This window comes from Papilio machaon, chromosome W (genome assembly GCF_912999745.1).
Source record: "Papilio machaon chromosome W, ilPapMach1.1, whole genome shotgun sequence".
NCBI lineage: Eukaryota > Metazoa > Arthropoda > Insecta > Lepidoptera > Papilionidae > Papilio > Papilio machaon.
The window spans coordinates 7437910-7464591 of NC_060015.1; the positions used below are offsets into that span (position 1 = coordinate 7437910).

The 26682-nt window shown below is 38.2% G+C and overlaps 4 protein-coding genes across 4 annotated transcripts; all 4 read right to left on the bottom strand.

Moving 5' to 3' along the window:
• Window positions 1–614: 614 nt before the first annotated feature.
• Window positions 615–2294, bottom strand: LOC106718361. The gene is made up of 2 exons (XM_045685592.1): window positions 2171–2294; window positions 615–1895 (listed from the first exon to the last, which is right to left on the bottom strand). The coding sequence occupies exons 1-2, from the start codon at window positions 2292–2294 to the stop codon at window positions 979–981; spliced, it is 1041 nt and encodes a 346-aa protein (XP_045541548.1). The 3' UTR covers window positions 615–978.
• Window positions 2295–3331: 1037 nt separating this feature from the next.
• Window positions 3332–10268, bottom strand: LOC123723052. The gene is made up of 4 exons (XM_045685593.1): window positions 9982–10268; window positions 9536–9706; window positions 8785–8985; window positions 3332–3603 (listed from the first exon to the last, which is right to left on the bottom strand). Exons 1-4 carry the CDS (start codon window positions 10103–10105, stop codon window positions 3332–3334), a joined length of 768 nt encoding a protein of 255 aa, XP_045541549.1. The 5' UTR covers window positions 10106–10268.
• An 874-nt stretch (window positions 10269–11142) lies between these two features.
• Window positions 11143–18079, bottom strand: LOC123723053. The gene is made up of 4 exons (XM_045685594.1): window positions 17793–18079; window positions 17347–17517; window positions 16596–16796; window positions 11143–11414 (listed from the first exon to the last, which is right to left on the bottom strand). The coding sequence occupies exons 1-4, from the start codon at window positions 17914–17916 to the stop codon at window positions 11143–11145; spliced, it is 768 nt and encodes a 255-aa protein (XP_045541550.1). The 5' UTR covers window positions 17917–18079.
• An 874-nt stretch (window positions 18080–18953) lies between these two features.
• On the bottom strand, window positions 18954–25913 carry LOC123723054. The gene is made up of 4 exons (XM_045685595.1): window positions 25608–25913; window positions 25162–25332; window positions 24411–24611; window positions 18954–19225 (listed from the first exon to the last, which is right to left on the bottom strand). Exons 1-4 carry the CDS (start codon window positions 25729–25731, stop codon window positions 18954–18956), a joined length of 768 nt encoding a protein of 255 aa, XP_045541551.1. The 5' UTR covers window positions 25732–25913.
• Between the last annotated feature and the right edge of the window lie 769 nt (window positions 25914–26682).

Sequence of the window (26682 nt, forward strand, 5' to 3'; positions counted from 1 at the left end):
TTTGATTATCTAAAAGAGCAAGGTATTTTTGACGTTCCAATAACTTTGTATACAATCAACCGTATTGGACTGCCGGACACTCCGTAATTAGATTACCAATTAATTGAGCAAATTCTCTAATAGTGCATGTATGCAGATATGTAAACTTTCGAACCAATTGCAGGATACTATTACGTTTACTGTCTGGGAGAGAAATGGTTAGATTCCGAGTGTTAAAAAGAAAACCTAAGAATTTACAAATTTGTTGAGGTTGTAATGAACTTTTATCGAAATTTATAACAAAACCTAGGCACTGTAAGAGTTTTAAAGTTTCATTTACGTTAAATCTACAATCGTCGTAAGTTTTTCCAATACATAGAATATCGTCTAAATAGATTACTGAATTGAAGCCTACACTTCTCAAATAAGTTATGACTTCTCTCATAATCTTAGTAAACACCCTAGGAGCCACGGAAAGTCCGTAAGGCATTGAAGTAAATTCGTAGGTCGTGTTATGAGTATTTTTCTTAAACTGAAATCTTAGGTATTTTCTATGTTTAACATGGATAGGAACTAGTAGGTAGGCTTCCTTTAAATCAATTGTGGCTAAGTAACCGTTTTGAGGGATTAACTTTGCAGCTGTTCGGTAATCTTCCATCTTGAAATGATACTTTGAAACGTATTTGTTTAGCGGTTTCAAATTTAGTATAAAACGTTTGCCGCCGCTTGTTTTGGCTGCAAGGAATATTTTGGAAACAAATTGGCCTCTACTCGGAAGACATTCCGTTACGGCACCTAAGTCAACTAGTTTTTGAATTGCAGTTGACATTTCCTGATGCTCTAACTCCGAAAATGTATTGCTAGGTACGTTTCTTTGATATACTTCTTTGTAAAAAGGTATGGTGAGGCCATTTTGTATCCAATCTAAAATTACTGGGTTAGAGGTTATGTTAGTCCAGCAATTAAAAAAGTGTTTAATTCTGCCTGCATGTACCTGAGTTACTGCGTTGCCGGAGCACGCGGCTTGTTCGCTGCTGCGGGCTTCGACGCTGACTGCTGTTGCGACGAGCTCGGGTATGAGCGACGGTTCTGCGATGTTGTTTTCTTCCCGCCTCGGTTGCCGCGAATCGACGAATACCGGGGCGGGCCGGACCAGTTTCCCGAGTTTGAAGAGCGGTTGCTTGTGGATTGAGGGCTGGAAGATCGCGGAATAGACTTTTTAATTTGCAGGCCTTGACGTTCTATAGCTTTTGCAGCCTTGATCTTATCGGAAAGATTGTTACCGAACAGAGTTTCATCTCGCACTGAATCTTGAATGACGTGGATAAAATTTTTATCCAGGTTTGGGGTTATGAGTTTAATGCGACTATTTGTGTTTGTTGCGTGCAAATCCGAAAGTATACGACAGACATTACTTAAGTGGTTTATGGAGGTTCTCTTTTCTTCTTCGCTTAAAAGGATGTTTAACGCTCTATTGGCAGCTGCTATGCCCGATCCCAATTGTTGCTGATGAGCGACCAGGATCTTGTCTCTGTTCCTTACAGAGTCAGTTACGGCCGCAGATATTTCGGCGTTTAGTTTAGGGGCTTGTAACAGCCTACAGTTGTCAGGTATAAGGTAATCTTTCAATAAAATTTCCTTCCTATCTTTAGGCAGGCCTTTTACGAGAAGGGGAAGCCACCACAATTTAGCCAAACTTTCGTGGATTTTTTCTCCGAATTCTGGGATGTCACTGGTTGACTCACCGAGGGCTTCTAAAAGATCAGGGTCCAACTCTGGATCACCTGGTTGGTCTCTTGTATCTGGTAAAGGACCAAGGTCCGGAGCGAGTTCGGGATCGGGCGTGACCTCGGGCTCCACGTCGGGCTCCGGCTCAGTGATTTGTGGCGCAAGGCCTTGCTCCGAAACTTCAACATCTACAACGAAAAGGTTTATATCAGCCAAGTTAATTACTTCAACAGGCGAGGCTCACGGCCTGCCCTGATGGAGTATTTATTTTCAACGAACGAGGCTCACGGTCTGTCCTGATGAATCATAATGTTTCAACGAACAAGGCTCGCAGCCTTATCTGTTGAAAGCCGATAACGTGTTTAGTAATCGGTACGTGGTAACAAAACATAAAGGTTATGTTCGTCCACTCGTTGTAAATATGTAATGTAAACAACGTTAAAATAAAAAATATGATGCCTACCTTCATTATCCGAAGAATCTGATATGATTCGAATTCGGCGACGTCGTCCAATTTTGCGTTCTCTTAATTTTCTGATCTTGCGTTCGTAATGTATTATTTGTTCTTCAGCGCTTCGTTTCGACATTGTTTCTTTCTTCAACTAGTTTTAAAGTTGACGCGTGTTGTTGTCACCGTGCACGAAAAGGGAATGATCTCCAAATGATCTCCAAATGGCGTCTCACCCCGTCCCCGACTCGCCGGAAGTAGGGGTAAGTCGCATTAAATTTTAAATTTCACAATGGTCAATTGAGTATCTTTTAAGCGTGCAAAGTCACCTGTAGGTCAAGGGGACTACCTGGTAAATATTTATATCGAAAAATTAAGCGATGAAATATAATGAATATTGAAAGCATTAAGATTTTTGAATATCTTCTTGCATTCCCTGCATTTGTGTTGTTTTCTCCTATTTTTTCTTGTCTTATTATTTCTTTGTTTTGGAGTAGAAGACTTTTCAAGGTTCTTGTATATTCTTGGTCTAATCCGCTTTTTCTTCACAGTATCAATTACCAATAAATTATTGGCATCATTTTGAGTTTGACCTTCTTTTGTCACACTTTCAACATTCATTGCATCAATTTTCAGCTCACCAACCAGGGGGGTGAAACTTCAATACAAAAGTATGAACAAAGATTAATGTATGGAAAGTAGGGCAAATTAGTAATTGTTACTTAGTTTGAGATAGATTGAGACAGTTAGGCCAGTGAAAACGAAAGTATTGCCATAATTAAAAAAAAAATCAAAGAAATGATAGATTAAATCACCGTTGTTACTGATAAATAAATACGATTATTATGAAAAATAATTTCTTGAAAATGCTGTAATTAAACAGGAATTATGTTTGCCACAGCCGAAGGTTCCAAAAAAAACGAGATTGATTCTTATAATTTAATTTAATTAATAAAAATTACAAATAAAAACTTATTACTAACTATGCTATGTTCCCTCCGAAGTCAGGATAGGAATTGCTTAATCTATTACAATTAATAATTACGAAATATCGGTGCCAATGCTGCCTCAGCGCCTCGTGTCCACTTAAGTGGGTCGCGGCGAAGTCAACGCACTGCTGCGTCGGCGATCTTCCTTATAGGCATATATGTAACACCTCCCCCCGCAGACCAGCAACTATTTGAGAACTTTAAGCGAAAATGTTGCTGGGAACTCAGGGTCTTGGCTTCGATTTTCTTTAACATCTTCATATACTCGCGGTGGTAGATTTGTAAGGTTTTCCTTCTTAGTTGGCCTCCACCACTTGTACCAGAGTCCTGATCCATGGTCAGAAAAGTCGAACTTTTTCGGATGCGGGCGACTCTTCCCTGGGGTGACAATTTTTTTCGAAGTACTCGCCGCTGTTATACCTTCTTTTGTGATTCTTGTTACAGTTTTCTCTGACACACCTGCAATTAAGTAATGAACAATTAAAAATAATAGTAACTTCAAGTTTATAATGCTTATGTACTTTGTAAAATATGTTTTACTTTCAGTTACCTATAGTTTCATCACGTTTTATTTATATTTTTTTTATATTTGTTAAATTTTGTCGCAAAAATGAATTTATAACATAAAAGTTCTAAAAAATTATTATATGGGGTATGACCCTAAAAAGTACCTGTTAAGGCGGCGACTCTCTTCCGAACATTGTTTAGTGATATTAAACCACCTTGATTCTTTTGTTCCGCTTCACAGAACTCTTTCACCTTCAATATCATTTCTCTAGCCGAACTTTTTACAACTTTTGGCATTGTAAACAATCTTTAAAATGCACTAAGCTAGTTAAAACTCACAAAAATCTACCACAACAAATGAACTTGATAACATTGACGAACGACAACATGGCCGACCTGTCAAATTTAGTTCCAAAAATTACCGCGGGACTTCTTTCATGAAAAGGACTTTACTTTTATTTAAATCTCTTTTCTGTACTGTAGATTGTATTTGTGATTCATATTCTACATTTTCTAATAAAGTTGGTATTTCATGAGTGGATTGTGCAGCATCATTTCTTTCAGGGTCTTTGTTATTTGGGATTTCTACAATATTATTTATAACTACATTATTTGTACACTTTTCTTCATTTGTAATCACAGTATTTTTATTACTTGGTTTTTCTGCATTCGTAATCACGTTGTTTGTATTACTTAGTTTTTCTACATTCGTAATCACGATATTTGTATTACTTGATATTTCAACATTTGCATTAATATTTTTTTCTACATTTGTAATCGCTGTATTTGTTTCTGTTTTAAAATCATTAATATATTCATCTTGTGGTAACATAGGATTACTATCTGTTGTATCTAAACTAGATCTCTTATGTTCGTACTGTGCTGCCTCCAAATTAGAATCAGTGTTGTAAGAGATGATCCTTCATATCAAAACTATCCAAACATTGATCGCATGGATAATTTACATTGATTTTACTCATATTCCGAAGAACAGTGACATGTGATTCAAGGTAATCTTTATTAACTGAAGTTTCTTTACAGAAATAATAAACATAAACTTTAGTGGAATCATAGAATCGTATGTAGTACAAATCTTTGATAGATGGGGGATTATCCGAATGTATCAATGCTTTGTGAAATGTTATGGCACAATTTGTATAAAACTGATGTATACAAAGTTCGCATGTATATTTATTGGTTAATACAGTTTGATTGTCAACTTGTTCACTATTTCTACATACAGCTATATGTTCTAAAAGTTGTCGTTCATTTTTCTGTAGTACATAACATATGTTGCAATGCAACTTAATATGCCTATCGAAGAATGTTTGTGTCTTGTACTTTTTAGAACAATGAGCACATTCGTAATTTCCGCTTACATGTTTAAATCTACAATATAAGATCAAACGAACTTCTCAAGTGAAGTTCGATCGTTATTATATGAATCGCTTCATTTGAAGATATAAATATTTACCAGGTAGTCCCCTTGACCTACAGGTGACTATGCACGCTTAAAAGACACTCAATTGACCATTGTGAAATTTAAAACTTAATGCGACTTACCCCTACTTCCGGCGAGTCGGGGACGGGGTGAGACGCCATTTGGAGATCATTATTTTTAGAGTGCAGAGAAAAATCTTTCCATACCAGGGTTAGCGAAGTACAGCTAAGGGAGGGCGGGAAACAGATTATATCTTCAAATGAAGCGATTCATATAATAACGATCGAACTTCACTTGAGAAGTTCGTTTGATCTTATATTATATTTCATCGCTTCATTTTTCGATATAAATATTAGGTCCTTACATATGAAATTGGCGTTTTGTATGGGAGGAACAAAAAGTCGATTATTTTTTAATATAATATATTTAATTAATCAAAGTATGAACCATTATTTTCTATGCACTTTTGCCATCTCATAGGTAGTTCATTGATCCCTTTACTAAAAAAACCAGTCGGACGGGAATCAATAAAAACTTTGAAGGCGATTTGGACTGCCCCATCGGAGTTGAATTTTTTCCCTTGCAAGAAGTTATCCAAATTTCAAAAAAAATGGTAATCTGTTGGAGCAAGGTCCGGGGAGTACGGAGGATGTCTTAGACTTTCCAATTGAAGCTCTTCTAATTTAGTAGCCGTCTGTTGCGCAGTGTGTGGTCTAGCGTTGTCGTGAAGCAGCAGTGGCGTGGAGCGATTGACCAGCCTAGGTTGTTTAGCCGCTAGCTTTTCCATCATGGTTTGCAATTGCTGACAATAGACATCAGCCGTAATAGTCTGGCCAGATTTGAGAAAACTGTAATGAACAATACCGGCACTAGTCCACCAAACGCTTACAAGTAACTTTTTTGGGGTTAATTTTAGCTTGGGGCAGGATTTGGCTGGCTGGCCAGGATCCAACCATTGCGCTGAGCGCTTCCGATTATCGTAAAGAACCCATTTTTCATCACAGGTAGTGATTCGGTTTAAAATACCTTCATTATTGTGCCGGTTTAGTAATGTAACGCAACAGTCGACGCGTGTTTGCCGGTTTGCTTCGGTCAATTCGTGAGGTACCCACCTTTCAAGCTTTTTAATCTTCCCAATTTGCTTCAAGTGAATTAAAACAGTTTTATCACTAACATCGCAGCCTGCAGCTAACTCGGACGTGGTTTGCGATGGATCTGCTTCCGCAATAGCCTTCAACTCTTTATTATCAACTTGAGTCTCAGGCCGTCCACGGGGCTTGTTCTGCAGATCGAAATTTCCAGAACGAAAACGTTGGAACCAAAAACGAACTGTGTTTTCTTTTGCAACACGACCGCCATACACATCATTCACCCTTCGAGTCGTTTCCGCAGCACTAGTGCCACCGTGGAACTCGTACTCGTAAATAATGCGATATTTTTAGTTTTCCATTTTGTAAAATGAGTGACGCAAACAGAAAAAAACAGAAGAAAAAAAACAAATGAATGACGGTCATCGAACCACAAATACATGAGTCTATAGCTGTACAAATTTGGATTTGGAATTCCTTACCAAAGAGGAGAAATTCGTGATTAAAGTGGCCAGTACGAAAAACGCCAATTTCATATGTAAGGACCTAATATTTACCAGGTAGAATTTCAGAGCGGAAAGATTTTCTCCTTAATAAAACAATAAATAATTCTTAGAATGTATTTATTGGTTTTTATATTAAATCGAAACGAAATATTAAGCAATCAATGTTAATCAAATCATTTTGATAATTACAAATAGAAAAAATACTAAATTAGTGATTGGAGGTACGGCAAGCGGACCTTGCAAAGTTCCCTTCATCGATAAGAGTTCTATTGTAAAAACGAGCAAAAGTATTGGATAGAGGAGTCCATCCAGCAGCTTTGCGGATGGCATCAACGCTTAGGCCCGCGCGGCTGGCGGCCGAAGTGGCGGCGTGTCGCGTACTGTGTGCGCCAAACGTTGATACATCCACTCCGCTCTCCGATAGTACTTGTTTAATCCAACGACTGATTGACTGGGACGTGGCTGGTCTGTGTGGTGGTTTGTGAGTCAGAAACAGTTTACCTCTGTTTTGTTTTCTTTTGTTTTCTGTGACAGAAATATAATCCTTCAAAACTGTAGCTGGGCAAATATTAGGATTTTGTAAAAAGAATGGTAAAAGGAGTATAGGTTGCTCTCGGCCTGGGGCGGAAGTCTTAATTATATCGGTTATTATGAGAGTTCCCACTCGGTGTCCGGATTTATAATCCTAGATTCGGCGTCAGCTCGGTTTTCTTTTGTATTAACGTAAGACGCGTAGATCCAAATGTTACGCATCTCGCACCATTGCCAAATTCGCCGAGCGATCGCATTTAAGTGAGGAAATTGTATTCCACCCATGCGATTTATATAGCTTATGGATGTAGTGTATCGCGCAATTGGTTTCTTTAGAAGCTAAGCTTTTGAGTCCAAAAAATATCGCCAATAGTTCGAGGTAATTTATATGGTGATCGCGTTCACTAACTGTCCATCCTCCGCGAGTTCGGTTTTCATCACAGACCGCGCCCCAACCGGTCCGTGATGCATCTGTGTAAATTTCCATTTTATACCTGGCGTCTCGCATTGGATGCGAAGTTGTTTTGATATTGTTGATCCACCAAGTAAGATCCTCAAGTATAATACTAGGTAAGCTAATTTTTCTTTCATAATTTTGATTATCTAAAAGAGCAAGGTATTTTTGACGTTCCAATAACTTTGTATACAATCAACCGTATTGGACTGCCGGACACTCCGTAATTAGATTACCAATTAATTGAGCAAATTCTCTAATAGTGCATGTATGCAGATATGTAAACTTTCGAACCAATTGCAGGATACTATTACGTTTACTGTCTGGGAGAGAAATGGTTAGATTCCGAGTGTTAAAAAGAAAACCTAAGAATTTACAAATTTGTTGAGGTTGTAATGAACTTTTATCGAAATTTATAACAAAACCTAGGCACTGTAAGAGTTTTAAAGTTTCATTTACGTTAAATCTACAATCGTCGTAAGTTTTTCCAATACATAGAATATCGTCTAAATAGATTACTGAATTGAAGCCTACACTTCTCAAATAAGTTATGACTTCTCTCATAATCTTAGTAAACACCCTAGGAGCCACGGAAAGTCCGTAAGGCATTGAAGTAAATTCGTAGGTCGTGTTATGAGTATTTTTCTTAAACTGAAATCTTAGGTATTTTCTATGTTTAACATGGATAGGAACTAGTAGGTAGGCTTCCTTTAAATCAATTGTGGCTAAGTAACCGTTTTGAGGGATTAACTTTGCAGCTGTTCGGTAATCTTCCATCTTGAAATGATACTTTGAAACGTATTTGTTTAGCGGTTTCAAATTTAGTATAAAACGTTTGCCGCCGCTTGTTTTGGCTGCAAGGAATATTTTGGAAACAAATTGGCCTCTACTCGGAAGACATTCCGTTACGGCACCTAAGTCAACTAGTTTTTGAATTGCAGTTGACATTTCCTGATGCTCTAACTCCGAAAATGTATTGCTAGGTACGTTTCTTTGATATACTTCTTTGTAAAAAGGTATGGTGAGGCCATTTTGTATCCAATCTAAAATTACTGGGTTAGAGGTTATGTTAGTCCAGCAATTAAAAAAGTGTTTAATTCTGCCTGCATGTACCTGAGTTACTGCGTTGCCGGAGCACGCGGCTTGTTCGCTGCTGCGGGCTTCGACGCTGACTGCTGTTGCGACGAGCTCGGGTATGAGCGACGGTTCTGCGATGTTGTTTTCTTCCCGCCTCGGTTGCCGCGAATCGACGAATACCGGGGCGGGCCGGACCAGTTTCCCGAGTTTGAAGAGCGGTTGCTTGTGGATTGAGGGCTGGAAGATCGCGGAATAGACTTTTTAATTTGCAGGCCTTGACGTTCTATAGCTTTTGCAGCCTTGATCTTATCGGAAAGATTGTTACCGAACAGAGTTTCATCTCGCACTGAATCTTGAATGACGTGGATAAAATTTTTATCCAGGTTTGGGGTTATGAGTTTAATGCGACTATTTGTGTTTGTTGCGTGCAAATCCGAAAGTATACGACAGACATTACTTAAGTGGTTTATGGAGGTTCTCTTTTCTTCTTCGCTTAAAAGGATGTTTAACGCTCTATTGGCAGCTGCTATGCCCGATCCCAATTGTTGCTGATGAGCGACCAGGATCTTGTCTCTGTTCCTTACAGAGTCAGTTACGGCCGCAGATATTTCGGCGTTTAGTTTAGGGGCTTGTAACAGCCTACAGTTGTCAGGTATAAGGTAATCTTTCAATAAAATTTCCTTCCTATCTTTAGGCAGGCCTTTTACGAGAAGGGGAAGCCACCACAATTTAGCCAAACTTTCGTGGATTTTTTCTCCGAATTCTGGGATGTCACTGGTTGACTCACCGAGGGCTTCTAAAAGATCAGGGTCCAACTCTGGATCACCTGGTTGGTCTCTTGTATCTGGTAAAGGACCAAGGTCCGGAGCGAGTTCGGGATCGGGCGTGACCTCGGGCTCCACGTCGGGCTCCGGCTCAGTGATTTGTGGCGCAAGGCCTTGCTCCGAAACTTCAACATCTACAACGAAAAGGTTTATATCAGCCAAGTTAATTACTTCAACAGGCGAGGCTCACGGCCTGCCCTGATGGAGTATTTATTTTCAACGAACGAGGCTCACGGTCTGTCCTGATGAATCATAATGTTTCAACGAACAAGGCTCGCAGCCTTATCTGTTGAAAGCCGATAACGTGTTTAGTAATCGGTACGTGGTAACAAAACATAAAGGTTATGTTCGTCCACTCGTTGTAAATATGTAATGTAAACAACGTTAAAATAAAAAATATGATGCCTACCTTCATTATCCGAAGAATCTGATATGATTCGAATTCGGCGACGTCGTCCAATTTTGCGTTCTCTTAATTTTCTGATCTTGCGTTCGTAATGTATTATTTGTTCTTCAGCGCTTCGTTTCGACATTGTTTCTTTCTTCAACTAGTTTTAAAGTTGACGCGTGTTGTTGTCACCGTGCACGAAAAGGGAATGATCTCCAAATGATCTCCAAATGGCGTCTCACCCCGTCCCCGACTCGCCGGAAGTAGGGGTAAGTCGCATTAAATTTTAAATTTCACAATGGTCAATTGAGTATCTTTTAAGCGTGCAAAGTCACCTGTAGGTCAAGGGGACTACCTGGTAAATATTTATATCGAAAAATTAAGCGATGAAATATAATGAATATTGAAAGCATTAAGATTTTTGAATATCTTCTTGCATTCCCTGCATTTGTGTTGTTTTCTCCTATTTTTTCTTGTCTTATTATTTCTTTGTTTTGGAGTAGAAGACTTTTCAAGGTTCTTGTATATTCTTGGTCTAATCCGCTTTTTCTTCACAGTATCAATTACCAATAAATTATTGGCATCATTTTGAGTTTGACCTTCTTTTGTCACACTTTCAACATTCATTGCATCAATTTTCAGCTCACCAACCAGGGGGGTGAAACTTCAATACAAAAGTATGAACAAAGATTAATGTATGGAAAGTAGGGCAAATTAGTAATTGTTACTTAGTTTGAGATAGATTGAGACAGTTAGGCCAGTGAAAACGAAAGTATTGCCATAATTAAAAAAAAAATCAAAGAAATGATAGATTAAATCACCGTTGTTACTGATAAATAAATACGATTATTATGAAAAATAATTTCTTGAAAATGCTGTAATTAAACAGGAATTATGTTTGCCACAGCCGAAGGTTCCAAAAAAAACGAGATTGATTCTTATAATTTAATTTAATTAATAAAAATTACAAATAAAAACTTATTACTAACTATGCTATGTTCCCTCCGAAGTCAGGATAGGAATTGCTTAATCTATTACAATTAATAATTACGAAATATCGGTGCCAATGCTGCCTCAGCGCCTCGTGTCCACTTAAGTGGGTCGCGGCGAAGTCAACGCACTGCTGCGTCGGCGATCTTCCTTATAGGCATATATGTAACACCTCCCCCCGCAGACCAGCAACTATTTGAGAACTTTAAGCGAAAATGTTGCTGGGAACTCAGGGTCTTGGCTTCGATTTTCTTTAACATCTTCATATACTCGCGGTGGTAGATTTGTAAGGTTTTCCTTCTTAGTTGGCCTCCACCACTTGTACCAGAGTCCTGATCCATGGTCAGAAAAGTCGAACTTTTTCGGATGCGGGCGACTCTTCCCTGGGGTGACAATTTTTTTCGAAGTACTCGCCGCTGTTATACCTTCTTTTGTGATTCTTGTTACAGTTTTCTCTGACACACCTGCAATTAAGTAATGAACAATTAAAAATAATAGTAACTTCAAGTTTATAATGCTTATGTACTTTGTAAAATATGTTTTACTTTCAGTTACCTATAGTTTCATCACGTTTTATTTATATTTTTTTTATATTTGTTAAATTTTGTCGCAAAAATGAATTTATAACATAAAAGTTCTAAAAAATTATTATATGGGGTATGACCCTAAAAAGTACCTGTTAAGGCGGCGACTCTCTTCCGAACATTGTTTAGTGATATTAAACCACCTTGATTCTTTTGTTCCGCTTCACAGAACTCTTTCACCTTCAATATCATTTCTCTAGCCGAACTTTTTACAACTTTTGGCATTGTAAACAATCTTTAAAATGCACTAAGCTAGTTAAAACTCACAAAAATCTACCACAACAAATGAACTTGATAACATTGACGAACGACAACATGGCCGACCTGTCAAATTTAGTTCCAAAAATTACCGCGGGACTTCTTTCATGAAAAGGACTTTACTTTTATTTAAATCTCTTTTCTGTACTGTAGATTGTATTTGTGATTCATATTCTACATTTTCTAATAAAGTTGGTATTTCATGAGTGGATTGTGCAGCATCATTTCTTTCAGGGTCTTTGTTATTTGGGATTTCTACAATATTATTTATAACTACATTATTTGTACACTTTTCTTCATTTGTAATCACAGTATTTTTATTACTTGGTTTTTCTGCATTCGTAATCACGTTGTTTGTATTACTTAGTTTTTCTACATTCGTAATCACGATATTTGTATTACTTGATATTTCAACATTTGCATTAATATTTTTTTCTACATTTGTAATCGCTGTATTTGTTTCTGTTTTAAAATCATTAATATATTCATCTTGTGGTAACATAGGATTACTATCTGTTGTATCTAAACTAGATCTCTTATGTTCGTACTGTGCTGCCTCCAAATTAGAATCAGTGTTGTAAGAGATGATCCTTCATATCAAAACTATCCAAACATTGATCGCATGGATAATTTACATTGATTTTACTCATATTCCGAAGAACAGTGACATGTGATTCAAGGTAATCTTTATTAACTGAAGTTTCTTTACAGAAATAATAAACATAAACTTTAGTGGAATCATAGAATCGTATGTAGTACAAATCTTTGATAGATGGGGGATTATCCGAATGTATCAATGCTTTGTGAAATGTTATGGCACAATTTGTATAAAACTGATGTATACAAAGTTCGCATGTATATTTATTGGTTAATACAGTTTGATTGTCAACTTGTTCACTATTTCTACATACAGCTATATGTTCTAAAAGTTGTCGTTCATTTTTCTGTAGTACATAACATATGTTGCAATGCAACTTAATATGCCTATCGAAGAATGTTTGTGTCTTGTACTTTTTAGAACAATGAGCACATTCGTAATTTCCGCTTACATGTTTAAATCTACAATATAAGATCAAACGAACTTCTCAAGTGAAGTTCGATCGTTATTATATGAATCGCTTCATTTGAAGATATAAATATTTACCAGGTAGTCCCCTTGACCTACAGGTGACTATGCACGCTTAAAAGACACTCAATTGACCATTGTGAAATTTAAAACTTAATGCGACTTACCCCTACTTCCGGCGAGTCGGGGACGGGGTGAGACGCCATTTGGAGATCATTATTTTTAGAGTGCAGAGAAAAATCTTTCCATACCAGGGTTAGCGAAGTACAGCTAAGGGAGGGCGGGAAACAGATTATATCTTCAAATGAAGCGATTCATATAATAACGATCGAACTTCACTTGAGAAGTTCGTTTGATCTTATATTATATTTCATCGCTTCATTTTTCGATATAAATATTAGGTCCTTACATATGAAATTGGCGTTTTGTATGGGAGGAACAAAAAGTCGATTATTTTTTAATATAATATATTTAATTAATCAAAGTATGAACCATTATTTTCTATGCACTTTTGCCATCTCATAGGTAGTTCATTGATCCCTTTACTAAAAAAACCAGTCGGACGGGAATCAATAAAAACTTTGAAGGCGATTTGGACTGCCCCATCGGAGTTGAATTTTTTCCCTTGCAAGAAGTTATCCAAATTTCAAAAAAAATGGTAATCTGTTGGAGCAAGGTCCGGGGAGTACGGAGGATGTCTTAGACTTTCCAATTGAAGCTCTTCTAATTTAGTAGCCGTCTGTTGCGCAGTGTGTGGTCTAGCGTTGTCGTGAAGCAGCAGTGGCGTGGAGCGATTGACCAGCCTAGGTTGTTTAGCCGCTAGCTTTTCCATCATGGTTTGCAATTGCTGACAATAGACATCAGCCGTAATAGTCTGGCCAGATTTGAGAAAACTGTAATGAACAATACCGGCACTAGTCCACCAAACGCTTACAAGTAACTTTTTTGGGGTTAATTTTAGCTTGGGGCAGGATTTGGCTGGCTGGCCAGGATCCAACCATTGCGCTGAGCGCTTCCGATTATCGTAAAGAACCCATTTTTCATCACAGGTAGTGATTCGGTTTAAAATACCTTCATTATTGTGCCGGTTTAGTAATGTAACGCAACAGTCGACGCGTGTTTGCCGGTTTGCTTCGGTCAATTCGTGAGGTACCCACCTTTCAAGCTTTTTAATCTTCCCAATTTGCTTCAAGTGAATTAAAACAGTTTTATCACTAACATCGCAGCCTGCAGCTAACTCGGACGTGGTTTGCGATGGATCTGCTTCCGCAATAGCCTTCAACTCTTTATTATCAACTTGAGTCTCAGGCCGTCCACGGGGCTTGTTCTGCAGATCGAAATTTCCAGAACGAAAACGTTGGAACCAAAAACGAACTGTGTTTTCTTTTGCAACACGACCGCCATACACATCATTCACCCTTCGAGTCGTTTCCGCAGCACTAGTGCCACCGTGGAACTCGTACTCGTAAATAATGCGATATTTTTAGTTTTCCATTTTGTAAAATGAGTGACGCAAACAGAAAAAAACAGAAGAAAAAAAACAAATGAATGACGGTCATCGAACCACAAATACATGAGTCTATAGCTGTACAAATTTGGATTTGGAATTCCTTACCAAAGAGGAGAAATTCGTGATTAAAGTGGCCAGTACGAAAAACGCCAATTTCATATGTAAGGACCTAATATTTACCAGGTAGAATTTCAGAGCGGAAAGATTTTCTCCTTAATAAAACAATAAATAATTCTTAGAATGTATTTATTGGTTTTTATATTAAATCGAAACGAAATATTAAGCAATCAATGTTAATCAAATCATTTTGATAATTACAAATAGAAAAAATACTAAATTAGTGATTGGAGGTACGGCAAGCGGACCTTGCAAAGTTCCCTTCATCGATAAGAGTTCTATTGTAAAAACGAGCAAAAGTATTGGATAGAGGAGTCCATCCAGCAGCTTTGCGGATGGCATCAACGCTTAGGCCCGCGCGGCTGGCGGCCGAAGTGGCGGCGTGTCGCGTACTGTGTGCGCCAAACGTTGATACATCCACTCCGCTCTCCGATAGTACTTGTTTAATCCAACGACTGATTGACTGGGACGTGGCTGGTCTGTGTGGTGGTTTGTGAGTCAGAAACAGTTTACCTCTGTTTTGTTTTCTTTTGTTTTCTGTGACAGAAATATAATCCTTCAAAACTGTAGCTGGGCAAATATTAGGATTTTGTAAAAAGAATGGTAAAAGGAGTATAGGTTGCTCTCGGCCTGGGGCGGAAGTCTTAATTATATCGGTTATTATGAGAGTTCCCACTCGGTGTCCGGATTTATAATCCTAGATTCGGCGTCAGCTCGGTTTTCTTTTGTATTAACGTAAGACGCGTAGATCCAAATGTTACGCATCTCGCACCATTGCCAAATTCGCCGAGCGATCGCATTTAAGTGAGGAAATTGTATTCCACCCATGCGATTTATATAGCTTATGGCTGTAGTGTATCGCGCAATTGGTTTCTTTAGAAGCTAAGCTTTTGAGTCCAAAAAATATCGCCAATAGTTCGAGGTAATTTATATGGTGATCGCGTTCACTAACTGTCCATCCTCCGCGAGTTCGGTTTTCATCACAGACCGCGCCCCAACCGGTCCGTGATGCATCTGTGTAAATTTCCATTTTATACCTGGCGTCTCGCATTGGATGCGAAGTTGTTTTGATATTGTTGATCCACCAAGTAACATCCTCAAGTATAATACTAGGTAAGCTAATTTTTCTTTCATAATTTTGATTATCTAAAAGAGCAAGGTATTTTTGACGTTCCAATAACTTTGTATACAATCAACCGTATTGGACTGCCGGACACTCCGTAATTAGATTACCAATTAATTGAGCAAATTCTCTAATAGTGCATGTATGCAGATATGTAAACTTTCGAACCAATTGCAGGATACTATTACGTTTACTGTCTGGGAGAGAAATGGTTAGATTCCGAGTGTTAAAAAGAAAACCTAAGAATTTACAAATTTGTTGAGGTTGTAATGAACTTTTATCGAAATTTATAACAAAACCTAGGCACTGTAAGAGTTTTAAAGTTTCATTTACGTTAAATCTACAATCGTCGTAAGTTTTTCCAATACATAGAATATCGTCTAAATAGATTACTGAATTGAAGCCTACACTTCTCAAATAAGTTATGACTTCTCTCATAATCTTAGTAAACACCCTAGGAGCCACGGAAAGTCCGTAAGGCATTGAAGTAAATTCGTAGGTCGTGTTATGAGTATTTTTCTTAAACTGAAATCTTAGGTATTTTCTATGTTTAACATGGATAGGAACTAGTAGGTAGGCTTCCTTTAAATCAATTGTGGCTAAGTAACCGTTTTGAGGGATTAACTTTGCAGCTGTTCGGTAATCTTCCATCTTGAAATGATACTTTGAAACGTATTTGTTTAGCGGTTTCAAATTTAGTATAAAACGTTTGCCGCCGCTTGTTTTGGCTGCAAGGAATATTTTGGAAACAAATTGGCCTCTACTCGGAAGACATTCCGTTACGGCACCTAAGTCAACTAGTTTTTGAATTGCAGTTGACATTTCCTGATGCTCTAACTCCGAAAATGTATTGCTAGGTACGTTTCTTTGATATACTTCTTTGTAAAAAGGTATGGTGAGGCCATTTTGTATCCAATCTAAAATTACTGGGTTAGAGGTTATGTTAGTCCAGCAATTAAAAAAGTGTTTAATTCTGCCTGCATGTACCTGAGTTACTGCGTTGCCGGAGCACGCGGCTTGTTCGCTGCTGCGGGCTTCGACGCTGACTGCTGTTGCGACGAGCTCGGGTATGAGCGACGGTTCTGCGATGTTGTTTTCTTCCCGCCTCGGTTGCCGCGAATCGACGAATACCGGGGCGGGCCGGACCAGTTTCCCGAGTTTGAAGAGCGGTTGCTTGTGGATTGAGGGCTGGAAGATCGCGGAATAGACTTTTTAATTTGCAGGCCTTGACGTTCTATAGCTTTTGCAGCCTTGATCTTATCGGAAAGATTGTTACCGAACAGAGTTTCATCTCGCACTGAATCTTGAATGACGTGGATAAAATTTTTATCCAGGTTTGGGGTTATGAGTTTAATGCGACTATTTGTGTTTGTTGCGTGCAAATCCGAAAGTATACGACAGACATTACTTAAGTGGTTTATGGAGGTTCTCTTTTCTTCTTCGCTTAAAAGGATGTTTAACGCTCTATTGGCAGCTGCTATGCCCGATCCCAATTGTTGCTGATGAGCGACCAGGATCTTGTCTCTGTTCCTTACAGAGTCAGTTACGGCCGCAGATATTTCGGCGTTTAGTTTAGGGGCTTGTAACAGCCTACAGTTGTCAGGTATAAGGTAATCTTTCAATAAAATTTCCTTCCTATCTTTAGGCAGGCCTTTTACGAGAAGGGGAAGCCACCACAATTTAGCCAAACTTTCGTGGATTTTTTCTCCGAATTCTGGGATGTCACTGGTTGACTCACCGAGGGCTTCTAAAAGATCAGGGTCCAACTCTGGATCACCTGGTTGGTCTCTTGTATCTGGTAAAGGACCAAGGTCCGGAGCGAGTTCGGGATCGGGCGTGACCTCGGGCTCCACGTCGGGCTCCGGCTCAGTGATTTGTGGCGCAAGGCCTTGCTCCGAAACTTCAACATCTACAACGAAAAGGTTTATATCAGCCAAGTTAATTACTTCAACAGGCGAGGCTCACGGCCTGCCCTGATGGAGTATTTATTTTCAACGAACGAGGCTCACGGTCTGTCCTGATGAATCATAATGTTTCAACGAACAAGGCTCGCAGCCTTATCTGTTGAAAGCCGATAACGTGTTTAGTAATCGGTACGTGGTAACAAAACATAAAGGTTATGTTCGTCCACTCGTTGTAAATATGTAATGTAAACAACGTTAAAATAAAAAATATGATGCCTACCTTCATTATCCGAAGAATCTGATATGATTCGAATTCGGCGACGTCGTCCAATTTTGCGTTCTCTTAATTTTCTGATCTTGCGTTCGTAATGTATTATTTGTTCTTCAGCGCTTCGTTTCGACATTGTTTCTTTCTTCAACTAGTTTTAAAGTTGACGCGTGTTGTTGTCACCGTGCACGAAAAGGGAATGATCTCCAAATGATCTCCAAATGGCGTCTCACCCCGTCCCCGACTCGCCGGAAGTAGGGGTAAGTCGCATTAAATTTTAAATTTCACAATGGTCAATTGAGTATCTTTTAAGCGTGCAAAGTCACCTGTAGGTCAAGGGGACTACCTGGTAAATATTTATATCGAAAAATTAAGCGATGAAATATAATGAATATTGAAAGCATTAAGATTTTTGAATATCTTCTTGCATTCCCTGCATTTGTGTTGTTTTCTCCTATTTTTTCTTGTCTTATTATTTCTTTGTTTTGGAGTAGAAGACTTTTCAAGGTTCTTGTATATTCTTGGTCTAATCCGCTTTTTCTTCACAGTATCAATTACCAATAAATTATTGGCATCATTTTGAGTTTGACCTTCTTTTGTCACACTTTCAACATTCATTGCATCAATTTTCAGCTCACCAACCAGGGGGGTGAAACTTCAATACAAAAGTATGAACAAAGATTAATGTATGGAAAGTAGGGCAAATTAGTAATTGTTACTTAGTTTGAGATAGATTGAGACAGTTAGGCCAGTGAAAACGAAAGTATTGCCATAATTAAAAAAAAAATCAAAGAAATGATAGATTAAATCACCGTTGTTACTGATAAATAAATACGATTATTATGAAAAATAATTTCTTGAAAATGCTGTAATTAAACAGGAATTATGTTTGCCACAGCCGAAGGTTCCAAAAAAAACGAGATTGATTCTTATAATTTAATTTAATTAATAAAAATTACAAATAAAAACTTATTACTAACTATGCTATGTTCCCTCCGAAGTCAGGATAGGAATTGCTTAATCTATTACAATTAATAATTACGAAATATCGGTGCCAATGCTGCCTCAGCGCCTCGTGTCCACTTAAGTGGGTCGCGGCGAAGTCAACGCACTGCTGCGTCGGCGATCTTCCTTATAGGCATATATGTAACACCTCCCCCCGCAGACCAGCAACTATTTGAGAACTTTAAGCGAAAATGTTGCTGGGAACTCAGGGTCTTGGCTTCGATTTTCTTTAACATCTTCATATACTCGCGGTGGTAGATTTGTAAGGTTTTCCTTCTTAGTTGGCCTCCACCACTTGTACCAGAGTCCTGATCCATGGTCAGAAAAGTCGAACTTTTTCGGATGCGGGCGACTCTTCCCTGGGGTGACAATTTTTTTCGAAGTACTCGCCGCTGTTATACCTTCTTTTGTGATTCTTGTTACAGTTTTCTCTGACACACCTGCAATTAAGTAATGAACAATTAAAAATAATAGTAACTTCAAGTTTATAATGCTTATGTACTTTGTAAAATATGTTTTACTTTCAGTTACCTATAGTTTCATCACGTTTTATTTATATTTTTTTTATATTTGTTAAATTTTGTCGCAAAAATGAATTTATAACATAAAAGTTCTAAAAAATTATTATATGGGGTATGACCCTAAAAAGTACCTGTTAAGGCGGCGACTCTCTTCCGAACATTGTTTAGTGATATTAAACCACCTTGATTCTTTTGTTCCGCTTCACAGAACTCTTTCACCTTCAATATCATTTCTCTAGCCGAACTTTTTACAACTTTTGGCATTGTAAACAATCTTTAAAATGCACTAAGCTAGTTAAAACTCACAAAAATCTACCACAACAAATGAACTTGATAACATTGACGAACGACAACATGGCCGACCTGTCAAATTTAGTTCCAAAAATTACCGCGGGACTTCTTTCATGAAAAGGACTTTACTTTTATTTAAATCTCTTTTCTGTACTGTAGATTGTATTTGTGATTCATATTCTACATTTTCTAATAAAGTTGGTATTTCATGAGTGGATTGTGCAGCATCATTTCTTTCAGGGTCTTTGTTATTTGGGATTTCTACAATATTATTTATAACTACATTATTTGTACACTTTTCTTCATTTGTAATCACAGTATTTTTATTACTTGGTTTTTCTGCATTCGTAATCACGTTGTTTGTATTACTTAGTTTTTCTACATTCGTAATCACGATATTTGTATTACTTGATATTTCAACATTTGCATTAATATTTTTTTCTACATTTGTAATCGCTGTATTTGTTTCTGTTTTAAAATCATTAATATATTCATCTTGTGGTAACATAGGATTACTATCTGTTGTATCTAAACTAGATCTCTTATGTTCGTACTGTGCTGCCTCCAAATTAGAATCAGTGTTGTAAGAGATGATCCTTCATATCAAAACTATCCAAACATTGATCGCATGGATAATTTACATTGATTTTACTCATATTCCGAAGAACAGTGACATGTGATTCAAGGTAATCTTTATTAACTGAAGTTTCTTTACAGAAATAATAAACATAAACTTTAGTTGAATCATAGAATCGTATGTAGTACAAATCTTTGATAGATGGGGGATTATCCGAATGTATCAATGCTTTGTGAAATGTTATGGCACAATTTGTATAAAACTGATGTATACAAAGTTCGCATGTATATTTATTGGTTAATACAGTTTGATTGTCAACTTGTTCACTATTTCTACATACAGCTATATGTTCTAAAAGTTGTCGTTCATTTTTCTGTAGTACATAACATATGTTGCAATGCAACTTAATATGCCTATCGAAGAATGTTTGTGTCTTGTACTTTTTAGAACAATGAGCACATTCGTAATTTCCGCTTACATGTTTAAATCTACAATATAAGATCAAACGAACTTCTCAAGTGAAGTTCGATCGTTATTATATGAATCGCTTCATTTGAAGATATAAATATTTACCAGGTAGTCCCCTTGACCTACAGGTGACTATGCACGCTTAAAAGACACTCAATTGACCATTGTGAAATTTAAAACTTAATGCGACTTACCCCTACTTCCGGCGAGTCGGGGACGGGGTGAGACGCCATTTGGAGATCATTATTTTTAGAGTGCAGAGAAAAATCTTTCCATACCAGGGTTAGCGAAGTACAGCTAAGGGAGGGCGGGAAACAGATTATATCTTCAAATGAAGCGATTCATATAATAACGATCGAACTTCACTTGAGAAGTTCGTTTGATCTTATATTATATTTCATCGCTTCATTTTTCGATATAAATATTAGGTCCTTACATATGAAATTGGCGTTTTGTATGGGAGGAACAAAAAGTCGATTATTTTTTAATATAATATATTTAATTAATCAAAGTATGAACCATTATTTTCTATGCACTTTTGCCATCTCATAGGTAGTTCATTGATCCCTTTACTAAAAAAACCAGTCGGACGGGAATCAATAAAAACTTTGAAGGCGATTTGGACTGCCCCATCGGAGTTGAATTTTTTCCCTTGCAAGAAGTTATCCAAATTTCAAAAAAAATGGTAATCTGTTGGAGCAAGGTCCGGGGAGTACGGAGGATGTCTTAGACTTTCCAATTGAAGCTCTTCTAATTTAGTAGCCGTCTGTTGCGCAGTGTGTGGTCTAGCGTTGTCGTGAAGCAGCAGTGGCGTGGAGCGATTGACCAGCCTAGGTTGTTTAGCCGCTAGCTTTTCCATCATGGTTTGCAATTGCTGACAATAGACATCAGCCGTAATAGTCTGGCCAGATTTGAGAAAACTGTAATGAACAATACCGGCACTAGTCCACCAAACGCTTACAAGTAACTTTTTTGGGGTTAATTTTAGCTTGGGGCAGGATTTGGCTGGCTGGCCAGGATCCAACCATTGCGCTGAGCGCTTCCGATTATCGTAAAGAACCCATTTTTCATCACAGGTAGTGATTCGGTTTAAAATACCTTCATTATTGTGCCGGTTTAGTAATGTAACGCAACAGTCGACGCGTGTTTGCCGGTTTGCTTCGGTCAATTCGTGAGGTACCCACCTTTCAAGCTTTTTAATCTTCCCAATTTGCTTCAAGTGAATTAAAACAGTTTTATCACTAACATCGCAGCCTGCAGCTAACTCGGACGTGGTTTGCGATGGATCTGCTTCCGCAATAGCCTTCAACTCTTTATTATCAACTTGAGTCTCAGGCCGTCCACGGGGCTTGTTCTGCAGATCGAAATTTCCAGAACGAAAACGTTGGAACCAAAAACGAACTGTGTTTTCTTTTGCAACACGACCGCCATACACATCATTCACCCTTCGAGTCGTTTCCGCAGCACTAGTGCCACCGTGGAACTCGTACTCGTAAATAATGCGATATTTTTAGTTTTCCATTTTGTAAAATGAGTGACGCAAACAGAAAAAAACAGAAGAAAAAAAACAAATGAATGACGGTCATCGAACCACAAATACATGAGTCTATAGCTGTACAAATTTGGATTTGGAATTCCTTACCAAAGAGGAGAAATTCGTGATTAAAGTGGCCAGTACGAAAAACGCCAATTTCATATGTAAGGACCTAATATTTACCAGGTAGAATTTCAGAGCGGAAAGATTTTCTCCTTAATAAAACAATAAATAATTCTTAGAATGTATTTATTGGTTTTTATATTAAATCGAAACGAAATATTAAGCAATCAATGTTAATCAAATCATTTTGATAATTACAAATAGAAAAAATACTAAATTAGTGATTGGAGGTACGGCAAGCGGACCTTGCAAAGTTCCCTTCATCGATAAGAGTTCTATTGTAAAAACGAGCAAAAGTATTGGATAGAGGAGTCCATCCAGCAGCTTTGCGGATGGCATCAACGCTTAGGCCCGCGCGGCTGGCGGCCGAAGTGGCGGCGTGTCGCGTACTGTGTGCGCCAAACGTTGATACATCCACTCCGCTCTCCGATAGTACTTGTTTAATCCAACGACTGATTGACTGGGACGTGGCTGGTCTGTGTGGTGGTTTGTGAGTCAGAAACAGTTTACCTCTGTTTTGTTTTCTTTTGTTTTCTGTGACAGAAATATAATCCTTCAAAACTGTAGCTGGGCAAATATTAGGATTTTGTAAAAAGAATGGTAAAAGGAGTATAGGTTGCTCTCGGCCTGGGGCGGAAGTCTTAATTATATCGGTTATTATGAGAGTTCCCACTCGGTGTCCGGATTTATAATCCTAGATTCGGCGTCAGCTCGGTTTTCTTTTGTATTAACGTAAGACGCGTAGATCCAAATGTTACGCATCTCGCACCATTGCCAAATTCGCCGAGCGATCGCATTTAAGTGAGGAAATTGTATTCCACCCATGCGATTTATATAGCTTATGGCTGTAGTGTATCGCGCAATTGGTTTCTTTAGAAGCTAAGCTTTTGAGTCCAAAAAATATCGCCAATAGTTCGAGGTAATTTATATGGTGATCGCGTTCACTAACTGTCCATCCTCCGCGAGTTCGGTTTTCATCACAGACCGCGCCCCAACCGGTCCGTGATGCATCTGTGTAAATTTCCATTTTATACCTGGCGTCTCGCATTGGATGCGAAGTTGTTTTGATATTGTTGATCCACCAAGTAAGATCCTCAAGTATAATACTAGGTAAGCTAATTTTTCTTTCATAATTTTGATTATCTAAAAGAGCAAGGTATTTTTGACGTTCCAATAACTTTGTATACAATCAACCGTATTGGACTGCCGGACACTCCGTAATTAGATTACCAATTAATTGAGCAAATTCTCTAATAGTGCATGTATGCAGATATGTAAACTTTCGAACCAATTGCAGGATACTATTACGTTTACTGTCTGGGAGAGAAATGGTTAGATTCCGAGTGTTAAAAAGAAAACCTAAGAATTTACAAATTTGTTGAGGTTGTAATGAACTTTTATCGAAATTTATAACAAAACCTAGGCACTGTAAGAGTTTTAAAGTTTCATTTACGTTAAATCTACAATCGTCGTAAGTTTTTCCAATACATAGAATATCGTCTAAATAGATTACTGAATTGAAGCCTACACTTCTCAAATAAGTTATGACTTCTCTCATAATCTTAGTAAACACCCTAGGAGCCACGGAAAGTCCGTAAGGCATTGAATGAAGTAAATTCGTAGGTCGTGTTATGAGTATTTTTCTTAAACTGAAATCTTAGGTATTTTCTATGTTTAACATGGATAGGAACTAGTAGGTAGGCTTCCTTTAAATCAATTGTGGCTAAGTAACCGTTTTGAGGGATTAACTTTGCAGCTGTTCGGTAATCTTCCATCTTGAAATGATACTTTGAAACGTATTTGTTTAGCGGTTTCAAATTTAGTATAAAACGTTTGCCGCCGCTTGTTTTGGCTGCAAGGAATATTTTGGAAACAAATTGGCCTCTACTCGGAAGACATTCCGTTACGGCACCTAAGTCAACTAGTTTTTGAATTGCAGTTGACATTTCCTGATGCTCTAACTCCGAAAATGTATTGCTAGGTACGTTTCTTTGATATACTTCTTTGTAAAAAGGTATGGTGAGGCCATTTTGTATCCAATCTAAAATTACTGGGTTAGAGGTTATGTTAGTCCAGCAATTAAAAAAGTGTTTAATTCTGCCTGCATGTACCTGAGTTACTGCGTTGCCGGAGCACGCGGCTTGTTCGCTGCTGCGGGCTTCGACGCTGACTGCTGTTGCGACGAGCTCGGGTATGAGCGACGGTTCTGCGATGTTGTTTTCTTCCCGCCTCGGTTGCCGCGAATCGACGAATACCGGGGCGGGCCGGACCAGTTTCCCGAGTTTGAAGAGCGGTTGCTTGTGGATTGAGGGCTGGAAGATCGCGGAATAGACTTTTTAATTTGCAGGCCTTGACGTTCTATAGCTTTTGCAGCCTTGATCTTATCGGAAAGATTGTTACCGAACAGAGTTTCATCTCGCACTGAATCTTGAATGACGTGGATAAAATTTTTATCCAGGTTTGGGGTTATGAGTTTAATGCGACTATTTGTGTTTGTTGCGTGCAAATCCGAAAGTATACGACAGACATTACTTAAGTGGTTTATGGAGGTTCTCTTTTCTTCTTCGCTTAAAAGGATGTTTAACGCTCTATTGGCAGCTGCTATGCCCGATCCCAATTGTTGCTGATGAGCGACCAGGATCTTGTCTCTGTTCCTTACAGAGTCAGTTACGGCCGCAGATATTTCGGCGTTTAGTTTAGGGGCTTGTAACAGCCTACAGTTGTCAGGTATAAGGTAATCTTTCAATAAAATTTCCTTCCTATCTTTAGGCAGGCCTTTTACGAGAAGGGGAAGCCACCACAATTTAGCCAAACTTTCGTGGATTTTTTCTCCGAATTCTGGGATGTCACTGGTTGACTCACCGAGGGCTTCTAAAAGATCAGGGTCCAACTCTGGATCACCTGGTTGGTCTCTTGTATCTGGTAAAGGACCAAGGTCCGGAGCGAGTTCGGGATCGGGCGTGACCTCGGGCTCCACGTCGGGCTCCGGCTCAGTGATTTGTGGCGCAAGGCCTTGCTCCGAAACTTCAACATCTACAACGAAAAGGTTTATATCAGCCAAGTTAATTACTTCAACAGGCGAGGCTCACGGCCTGCCCTGATGGAGTATTTATTTTCAACGAACGAGGCTCACGGTCTGTCCTGATGAATCATAATGTTTCAACGAACAAGGCTCGCAGCCTTATCTGTTGAAAGCCGATAACGTGTTTAGTAATCGGTACGTGGTAACAAAACATAAAGGTTATGTTCGTCCACTCGTTGTAAATATGTAATGTAAACAACGTTAAAATAAAAAATATGATGCCTACCTTCATTATCCGAAGAATCTGATATGATTCGAATTCGGCGACGTCGTCCAATTTTGCGTTCTCTTAATTTTCTGATCTTGCGTTCGTAATGTATTATTTGTTCTTCAGCGCTTCGTTTCGACATTGTTTCTTTCTTCAACTAGTTTTAAAGTTGACGCGTGTTGTTGTCACCGTGCACGAAAAGGGAATGATCTCCAAATGATCTCCAAATGGCGTCTCACCCCGTCCCCGACTCGCCGGAAGTAGGGGTAAGTCGCATTAAATTTTAAATTTCACAATGGTCAATTGAGTATCTTTTAAGCGTGCATAGTCACCTGTAGGTCAAGGGGACTACCTGGCAGCGTTCGGAACCGTACGATAATTATCGTACACATACGATAATTTTGTGCCCACATACGATGTACGATAGCATATTATTATCGTACGCAGATTGTACGATAATTTCTATCATGATGCAAAATTTGAGAATTTATATTATTTCACTCATGCGTTGATAGTCTAAACCGCAGTAGCATGATTTTATTTTGTCCAATAAAATCTTGAGAAAATACCGGGAAATACAAGTTCTTTATTCCTATTGGTCCTTACGATCCGCTCTTCTAAGTTTCACCACTGCCAATACTGTAACTTTATCCAGCGCCTGCTGTACACGCTTTCTTATTGGTTAGTATAGCATCTACCAATGCGAACAAGAGAATATAAGTTCGATATTTCGATTATAATAAGTGTATATTGATATATAAAAAAAATTCTTTGATTTTTTATTTCACCACCCATTCATATCCATTTCTTCTTTATAAATACAAAATTTTGACGTGTTTCATACCCAACTTGCATGAGAACAGTGAAATTTTGTCTAAGTGAATTTTAAGTTTGGCGCGTTTATTGAACTTAAAGTGGAAAGGGAATCAGTTCAGGTCTGTACCACGTGTAAAACATTTGGGTTTCAGTGTTCTGTTGATTTGACAGCGGTGGTTTAAAAAAGATAAACTATAAAGTACTTGCATGCATATCAATATTACAATTTATATGATTAATTTACCTATAATAGACATTATCCTAAAAAATACGATAA